An 8,711-nucleotide genomic window follows, 5' to 3' on the forward strand; every position below is an offset into this window, starting at 1 on the left:
TAGGTTTGAAATGTGTGTGTCACACAGAATAGTGGCTTACTGGGTTCTGGAGGTCTGAACTTGGGGTCCTTTGGTGTTCATTGTCCTTATGTGTGAAGTGTAAAAAGCGTCAGTAGCCACTTCATGATGTTGTCTTGAGGATGGACAGAGATTTGGATAGTACAAATGTCGACAGCTCTGAAGAAGGGCGATTCTCACACACCACTTTTAGAACTGGGAGGCAGGAGGGCCATGGAACCTGCTAGCTGAGAAATCCGTAGATGCCTCTGGCTCACTCTGTGCAGTCAAAATGGCATAGTCAGCTACCAGTGGCTCTTGAGAAATCCTTGAAGGTCTGTGTCCATCTGCCACTCATGAGCTCGAGAGATGGGGCTCTCATGTGACTGGTCAGACCACAGGGCAAGAAGGGCCTGAGCTACTTAGGGGAAGCCTCAGCTGGCGGCCAGGGAAAGCAAGTGCCTCGGTGTGCGAGAGTGAACACTTATGACATGTGCCTGTATATTGACTTTTCAAATATCCCAGACTAGCTAGACTCGGGAAGAAAGAAAACGTGGTCATATCCTCAGGTTCTGCCGGACCAAAGTGCTAGCTCCTGTCTGTAAAAACCAGAGCTGAAGCCCAGAGGGGCAGGGCTTCTTCCTGAGGCTGTCTGCGTGGTCTCCTGAATGAGAATCCTCAGTGGAAAGCATCACAAAGAACAGGCAACGGTTTTGCTCCTTCACTTGAGACAAGGTCTCACGACAAAGCCCTGATGGCCTCTGCCTCCTAGTGCTGGGGTCACAGGCATAGGCCACTGTGCCAGGCTCAGGAATGTCCAAACTGAATAAAAAAATCTGCTATTAATGCTTTCAATCATACATTTTCCAAATTATTTTAAGAAGCAGGGCATTTCTCAGTAAGCCACCAGGGAAACTAGGAGAATGAGTACATGATAGAGCACGAACAGGAGCTTAATTAAAAATATTGAAAACCAGAGCTCTTAGAAAGACATTTTCAAAAGAATCTTACCTTTAGGAGTCCAGCTTGTCAAAACTAATAGATAGTAAATCAATGAATATGCCCAAATACTTAGTATTGAGTTATTTTAATATTAATAAATGAAAATAAGCCGTGTCCAGCAAAGAGGAGCTTGCTAAGTCTATGCAGTAAAATATTATACAGCCATTAAAAATGATGTGTGTTGGTAACTTTGAAGATATGAAAAATTGCTCAAGACATAAAGTAAATAAAAAGGATCCAGGATTACAAATATTGGATGAGAAAGAATAGCAATAAAGCTGGCAGGAGATTGCAGCACTGAACAGCCATGTTCTTCTCTGGATGAGATATATAAATATCTACGTTTATATAAAAATATAAATATAAATGAGGCTAAAGCTCATTTATATTTTCTTGCCTAATGCGAGTAGTTTTTGTTTTTATGAACTGTAAGGTGTGGTACTTTTGAAAGTGCTTTAAAAGCCCATTGCACCACTACAGTTGGGACCTTTATAGAAGGAGCTAATTATTTTAACCTAAAGGCAAGTTTTACTCAGCTTTGCTATGGGAAGATTCAAAACGCGACCTTGAAAACACCTTTATTTACTCTTGTGTCTGTGCTCCGTGCGTGAGTAGTGCCTGGAGACACAAGAAGACAGGGCAGCTGGAGCCACAGGCAGCCGTGAGTCACTGCGAGTACAGGGAACCCAGGTCCCTGAGCAGCGGTGCTCATAACCATTGAGCCATGTCTCCAACTCGCCGACAGCTTCCCACCCTTGGGATTCCTGGTCCCCTGGTTGTGTTACTCTCTCTCATTCCTCCTCCATTCTCTCTCATTTGCTGACGAATCTGTCTCCTCTCCAACTCTCTCTCCCACGTTAAAGTGGAGTAAGAGGGCAAAGAAATGAACAGCCACACTGAGGGAAACAGATTCTGTGCGATTTATTTCCAGTAAAAGCAGTACATGAAACAACGAAACAGAATTACTTTCTGCATTGAAAATGAGTCACAATGAGAAACTCACCTGAAGTCCAGCTGAGCCTGGTGGCACAGGCCTGTAACCTCAGCTCCTCAGGAGGCAGAGGCAAGGTTTTGTTTTTTTTTTTTTCTGTCTTACAAACTTTATTAGTGCTGGGGAAAGGAGGACAGACAGCTCCGGTCTCTCCCGTACATTACTGCTTGCCGTTGCCATTGATGGGACGGTTCACATGGTCAGGGGAGGACAGGAAGGCCTTGATCTTGGGCCAGGCACTGAGGTGTGCCACATAGGCACTGAGCAGGGGAAAGTTGTCCAGGCAGCCAGGGGCCAGGACCTGGTGGATCAGCAGCAGATCTAGCAAGTTATAATCAGCGAAGGAGATCTGGTCACCCACGATGAAGGCTTTGCCTCCTTGGTTCTGGGACAGCAGGGTCTCGAAACGTTTCAGGTGTCCAGGCAGGGCCTTCACATAGTCATCCTTCCCTTCCTCATATTTGGTGTAGATGAGGGTGATGTATTTCAGGTGAAGGTCTTCCACCCCGTCATTCACCATATCCACCAGGGCAGACTCCTTCTGATCTTTTCCATAAAGCCCAAGGGATCGGCCCAGGTGCCTCAAGATGGCATTAGATTGGTACAGGGTAAGGTCTCCATCCTGAAACTTGGGGAGCTGCCCATACAGACAGGTGGACTTGAGCAAGCCTTTCATCCAAGTATCTATGGACACCACCTCCTCCTTCCAGCTCTGGTCCCGGTCAGCCAGTAGTATGCGCATGGCCTCACAGCGCCCTCGAACTGGGAAGTAGACAATGGTGTAGGCGGCATGGCTGCTGCGTAGACAGAGACACGAATTCCGAGCTGCGTAGACAGTAACGGATCTTGGGTGTGGAAGCCAGCCGGCAAGGGGTTTTTAAGTTCAAGGTCTGCCTGGACAAGCTGGTGAAACACTGTCTCTAAGAGAAGAGGCCTAGGAAGGAGGAACACTTGCTTAGACTGCCAAAAGCAGCCATCTTCAGAATCCAGTGCCAAGCCTCTGAAACCCTTGTTATGGTGCCTGTTTCTCCTTAGAGTGATTCTCCAGGCCAAGATGAGGGGGTTTTGTCACTTGGTTTTTTTCCCTTTCCCCCTCTAAGGCTAGAACTCAGGGTTTTCCAGCTGCTAAGCAAATGCTCTGTCTCTGGCCTACGTCCCCAGCCAATAGCTTACCCGAGACCAGCACTGTGCTAATCTTCGACCCAACATTTAAGGAGTTAATAGCAGTCAGAGAAAGGGAAGACAAGAAACCCATAACCAAGGTCAGTGCTACCTTACTGCAATAGTTTTTAAATGTGAAATTAATGCAAATAAAATTTAGGGCAGCCAAATATAGAATAAGACCCATGTAATAACTAAACCACAATGGGGCTTCATTCAAGAGAAAAGAAAGAAGCTTGCTTGTTTTAAGTGAATTTTGGTTCTAATCTGCTCTACTGGAATCTGCTCACTTCTCATTCATAACATTTTTGGGTTACATTGCTCTTCACGGTCTGTACATGTGTACTTCCGGCCATTATCTTCCACACACGCCTTCTGTTTCCGGCTGCGTCACCTTTCCTACTCTTTTTTTTAAAATATAATTATTTATTTATTATGTATACAATATTCTGTCTGTGTGTATGCCTGCAGGCCAGAAGAGGGCACCAGACCTCATTACAGATGGTTGTGAGCCACCATGTGTTTGCTGGGAATTGAACTCAGGACCTTTGGAAGAGCAGGCAATGCTCTTAACCTCTGAGCCATCTCTCCAGCCCACCTTTCCTACTCTTGGCTTTCTTGAGCAGCAAGGTGTTTAACTTAATTAACATCATAGATATTTACCAAATATTTGAAAGTCACACTCTTGGTAAAGGAATGAATGAATGAATCAACAGAGGAAAGAACAAATGAATTATGTGCCTACTCTCTGCAGACTGCCATTGTGAGCCACTTTGGTTTTGTAGGAGTATAAACATGGCTACAATGTGTGTGTGTACTCCACAGCCAAGGTGCAGTCACAGATAGAGGGGACACAGGTAAGCCCTTCGCAGTTGAGGTGTTTGTGGAAGGACACAGCTAGGGGTAACCTTGAGGGTAAGATCCCCTGAGCAACCATCTCAGCTTTCTTCTAGAAGCTGTTCCTATGCATTCCTTCCTTAGCATCCATGCTCTGGAGACTGCAAGTGAAAAGGTTGTTCTGCTTTTATTTAACCCTTAGGGGCTGTGCTTTTGCAGCAAACGTGAAGATGTGAGCCCGGATCCCCAGATCCCCAGAACGCATGTGAAAAGCCTAGCATGATGGCGTGTACCTGTAAGTCTGGGGCTGAGCAGAAGAACCCCTGGAGCAGACCATCTAGTCTAATCTGTGAGCTCCAGGTTTAGTGAGAGACCCTGCCTCAAAACACAAGGCAGGGGCTGGGCGGTAGTGATGCACGCCTTTAATCCCAGCACTCGGGAGGCAAAGGCAGGCGGATCTCTGTGAATTTGAGGCCAGCCTGGTCTACATGAGTTAATGCCAGGACGGGCTCCAAAGCTACAGAAAAACCTTGTCTCAATATATATATATTGAGTGTGTGTGTGTGTGTGTGTGTGTGTGTGTGTGTGTGTATGTATGTATGTATGTAAAACAAACAAACAAAAAACCCCACAAGGTGGGGAGATACAACACACACACACACACACACACACACACACACACACACACACACACACACACACTTAATCCTTGAGAGGATCACCAAATCTAGTGCCCTGCCCTTTACACTAGAACAGTACCTGACATTCACGGAACATCTATGGCTTAAGCAGATGTTTCCTACTTAAGTTCCCATTTAACTCATATAGGGAGTAGTGGGTCAGGAATTTCCTGTTATGATTCCCTTTTTATATGTGATTGAAGCGACCTGAACCTACGAAGCCTCAGTCCGGCCTGGATCACTGGAGCCTTTTCCAGAAGCAGCTAGAGTAGACCAAGCTGGTACCCTCCAAACCCAGGCCTCCAGGAAGTATCAGGAGTTTCAAGGGGTTTTGTTTTGTTTTGTATTTTAAATGGAGAGCTTCAAAACCTTTTCCTGCTAAAAATATCTCTCCTGGCAATTTTAATAAATATTTACTCAATGGCTACTACGCGTCTGCCTGGGACTCTGGAGGGCAAGCGAGGTGACTTATCTGCCTCCCCAGGTCTAGAGCTGTGTGTGCTGGCTAGGAGGATTCTCAAAACTTCTGCAGATCGCACCGGTGTAGCGATCAGTCGTGGACACCTGTTAGGTCTTCCGTATTTCTTTAGCACACAGAAATCTCCCTCAGTCCTCTAGCATGCACCGAACTCCGTCTACCTTGCATACAAACTTGTTTCCTCAACGGCACTGAATTTTCAATCTCAGCTACACACGAGATTGTTTAACAAGGCTCTGAACTAATTGCCAACTCCTAAATTCTACCGACCTAAAAGGGTTATAGATACAAGAATCAACAGAACATTCCTGGGGATGGCTCCTCAGGAGCGCAGGGCTGAGACCTACTTCAGAGACCAGCCCCGCTGTAGACTGGTTGGCTGAGTGTGGCTCTACCCCTTTGCTGATGGGGAAGCATCTTCTCACTGAACTGAACTCCTCCCAAACACAGTAGAGCATCGCGACACAGGTGGAATTCAGCCTCTCAAGGGGAACCCCAGAGGTTGCTGTAGGGTTAGCCCTCTCTAGGGCAGCACACGGCAGCATCCTTCTGTTGTTTCTCTTTCTGAGCAAACGAGTTGGCTCTTCTCCCATCTTTCTGTTTTGTCCCCTTCTCCCACTTCCCTTTCTTCCCTCTCTTCTTTCCCTCCCCTTTCATCTCACCGATTCTTTTCCTTCCATCCTTTCGCCCTCCTCTTACCCTTTGTTCTTCCTTCCTTCTCAGAATTCTTACTCTTTCCCTCCCTTCTTACCTCCCTTCTCTTCTTTTTCCTTTCTCGTTTCCCCCTCCCCGCTCCCCTCCCCTCCTCTCTCTTTCTTTTGCCATTTTAATCCTTTTTTTTTTTAAGCTTTCTTATTCCATTAGTAAAGAGAACACAGGCCCCCCTATGGGTTCTATCCATCACACTCATGGAAAGGAGTAAATCAGAACGAGGATCGTGTGCTGTGGAAATGGGTAATAAGTGCTGACGGACGGCTATTATTGCAGTTGTTATGATATTGTCAGGCTAGATTCACACAATATGTCCATTCAGAAAGCCAGCAATACACAAAACTATTCCCCCTTCCCCCTTCAAAGCTTTGTTTTAAAAAGACACCTTCCTGTCATTGGCACTTATAAGTGAATAAAATGAAATTGATGCCTGGCGGGAGAAGGGAAAATACTTCTTTACTGTGTGTGGGGAGCGTGTGACATCTTTGCTGTCAGTGGCGGTGAAGTGAAACACATACCAAATATGTCTTGACATAACTTTGACAGAAATGTATGTCTTCTTTTCTCTCATTTATTTTTGTGATAAGAATATGTGATTTTGCTGCCAAGGAAGCTTGTAGCGTTGTAGAGAAATGGAAATGGAATTGTGTTGGCTATGCCCAATTTCCCTACAGAAGCTCCTGGGCTGCAGCACGCAGGCAGGCAGCCTGGGCAACGCAACAACAGGGCCTCAGCCCGCAAGACCCAGACACTGACATTTGTCAAAACAACTTTCCTCAGCAAATCAAAATGCTCCTGGCTCTTTTGTGTTATTCAGATGCCTCGGGTGACTCTGGCTTAGAAAATGGTGACTGCCAGAAAATCATCACCATCCACGTGGGGATGGTGCAGAGAAAGGAAGGAGTCCTCTTTCCTGCCCAAGAAGAGGCCTGTTCTGTTTGATGGCTACCAGGCTTAAAAACAAATCTAAAATCTAATGTTAATGAAAGTGTTTCTCTTTTCTTTTTTTTTTTTTAAATTTGCTTTGTTTTGTTTTTTGTTCTTCTACTCTATCAGACAAAAGTAGCTAGCACCGTTCAGCTCGTTTCAAAGACATCTGTAAGATAGCTGTTGTGCGCTGGTGTGTGTCACTGGAGTTTTGACTCTGACTGTCCTCCTCGGAGCACTCCAGTAGTGCTGGTGAGGCTGGTCCTCCTGCAATGACCTGTTTGTGTTCTTACTCTGTGGCTGTGGAACACTGGGGATCAGGTGGCGTGTGCATCCCACTCTGTCTTTCGGGGACTCTTTGAAGGATCTAGGCAGTATTTCTAGAATCTCAGCAATAATTTCTACAGCACATGGCGCATGAAGCATGAGCAAACCCCCTTAGCAGTGGGCACATCACTCCTACTTAAGGAATGTCTGCCCCGAGGCCTCCAGACCCCTCCATGCCTGACACCATTGGACAATAAAGGAGAAGGCAATGGAGGCCAGAGCATTACATGTGTTCCTTTTCTCACTTAGGGCCCACTCCCTGGTGAGACAGCTAGCTGTGGTTCTCTCCAGAGAAAGAAAACCTCATTAAATCTTTCAAACTAACAAGTATCTTAAAGTACATTTATCCCGTTAGCCTTGACATCACAAATACAGTGTGGCCTGTCCTCAAGCCCAGTCCCAATTGAAATAACCGCTGGCCGGACAGAAAACAATGACCATTTGACAGGGACAGTAATGGACAGAGCACTTGGGACCTTGGGACTAAGAAAATGCGCTTTAGGAATATGCCGGCCCAGGTCCAAGCAGCAGTTACCTTTGCTTTCGGTACAGGACTGAACCCAACCTGTGGTTGAGAGCAAAGTGGACATGTTCGGTCCTGAGAAGCTATGATTACAGACCACACTCACCGAGGAAACCGTTCTCATTTAGTTGCAAGAAATGACAGAATTTATTAGAAATATTTCTAAAGATAAGATTTCTTAAATTTGCGTACTTATGCTGCAATTGGTAGTTTAATGCTTATACGAATAGAAATGTCTGCCTACTCATACACGCACACACACACGCACACACATGCACAAGCACACACACACACACATGCACAAGCACGCACTCACACACACACACACACACACATGCACACACACACTGTTCCAGAGGCAGAGATACTTCTCTCAGGAATGGGAGGCATTTCGTCTCATGTCTTGTAAGGGCCATTTGCTATATTCCAACTTTTGTATTGTGTTTGTTGTGCCTCATTTCTGAAAAACTCCTTGCATAAGGGAAAAAGCACACTCGGCAGGGACTGCCTGATTCTGGTGGTCTCTGCCACAGACTCTGGACTCTCTTGGGTTGCTGGTTGTCCAGTCCCAGTGTTTTTAAGGCTAACTTTGGTTTTTGGTTTTGGTGAGGAGGCTGATGTAGGAGAGGTTGCCATTGGAGGGAGGATCTTCCTTGTTCGATGGCCACTTCAGTCCTGGGAACAGGTAGATCTTCCTACTGGGGCCCTCAGAGAAGAACTTAATTCCAATAACTATTTTTGTTTGTCGTGCGTTTCCAGAGAGGTTCTCGGCTCCTCGACAGGTGCTGCCTCCCATTCAAACACGACGAAGGCTTCCAGGCCACGTGAGTAAACAGAGGTTTGTGTCTTTGTGGAATAGCCACCTGAGGGAGGATTGGTTGACCTCTGGTGTCTGCAAAGCAGGAGAAGCAGAGTTCGTGTCCTCTATGGACAGCAATGGCAGACAACAGTATCTGTGGGGGAAGTCCCGCTTGCTTCCTGGGTTTGTCTGCAACCTGACCTAGAGCAAAAGAGCTGGGGAACCCTGGGAGGCTGGGGAGCCCTGCAAGACTGGGGAGCCCTGTGAGCATGGGGAGC

At 46.4% G+C, this 8,711-nt stretch overlaps 1 protein-coding gene across 1 annotated transcript; it reads right to left on the reverse strand.

Annotated features, from left to right (window-relative positions):
* Positions 1 to 2,082: 2,082 nt before the first annotated feature.
* LOC101998170 (glutathione S-transferase P-like) lies at positions 2,083 to 2,768 on the reverse strand. Its single transcript, XM_026779791.1, has one exon. The coding sequence runs from the start codon at positions 2,730 to 2,732 to the stop codon at positions 2,151 to 2,153; it is 582 nt and encodes a 193-aa protein (XP_026635592.1). The 5' UTR covers positions 2,733 to 2,768; the 3' UTR covers positions 2,083 to 2,150.
* Between the last annotated feature and the right edge of the window lie 5,943 nt (positions 2,769 to 8,711).

Source organism: Microtus ochrogaster, chromosome 1 (genome assembly GCF_000317375.1).
Source record: "Microtus ochrogaster isolate Prairie Vole_2 chromosome 1, MicOch1.0, whole genome shotgun sequence".
Lineage (NCBI taxonomy): Eukaryota > Metazoa > Chordata > Mammalia > Rodentia > Cricetidae > Microtus > Microtus ochrogaster.

Bases quoted from the DNA above. Each gene is read 5' to 3' on its own strand.
- LOC101998170 (XM_026779791.1), bottom strand. From the start codon at position 2,732: ATGCGCATACTACTGGCTGACCGGGACCAGAGCTGGAAGGAGGAGGTG.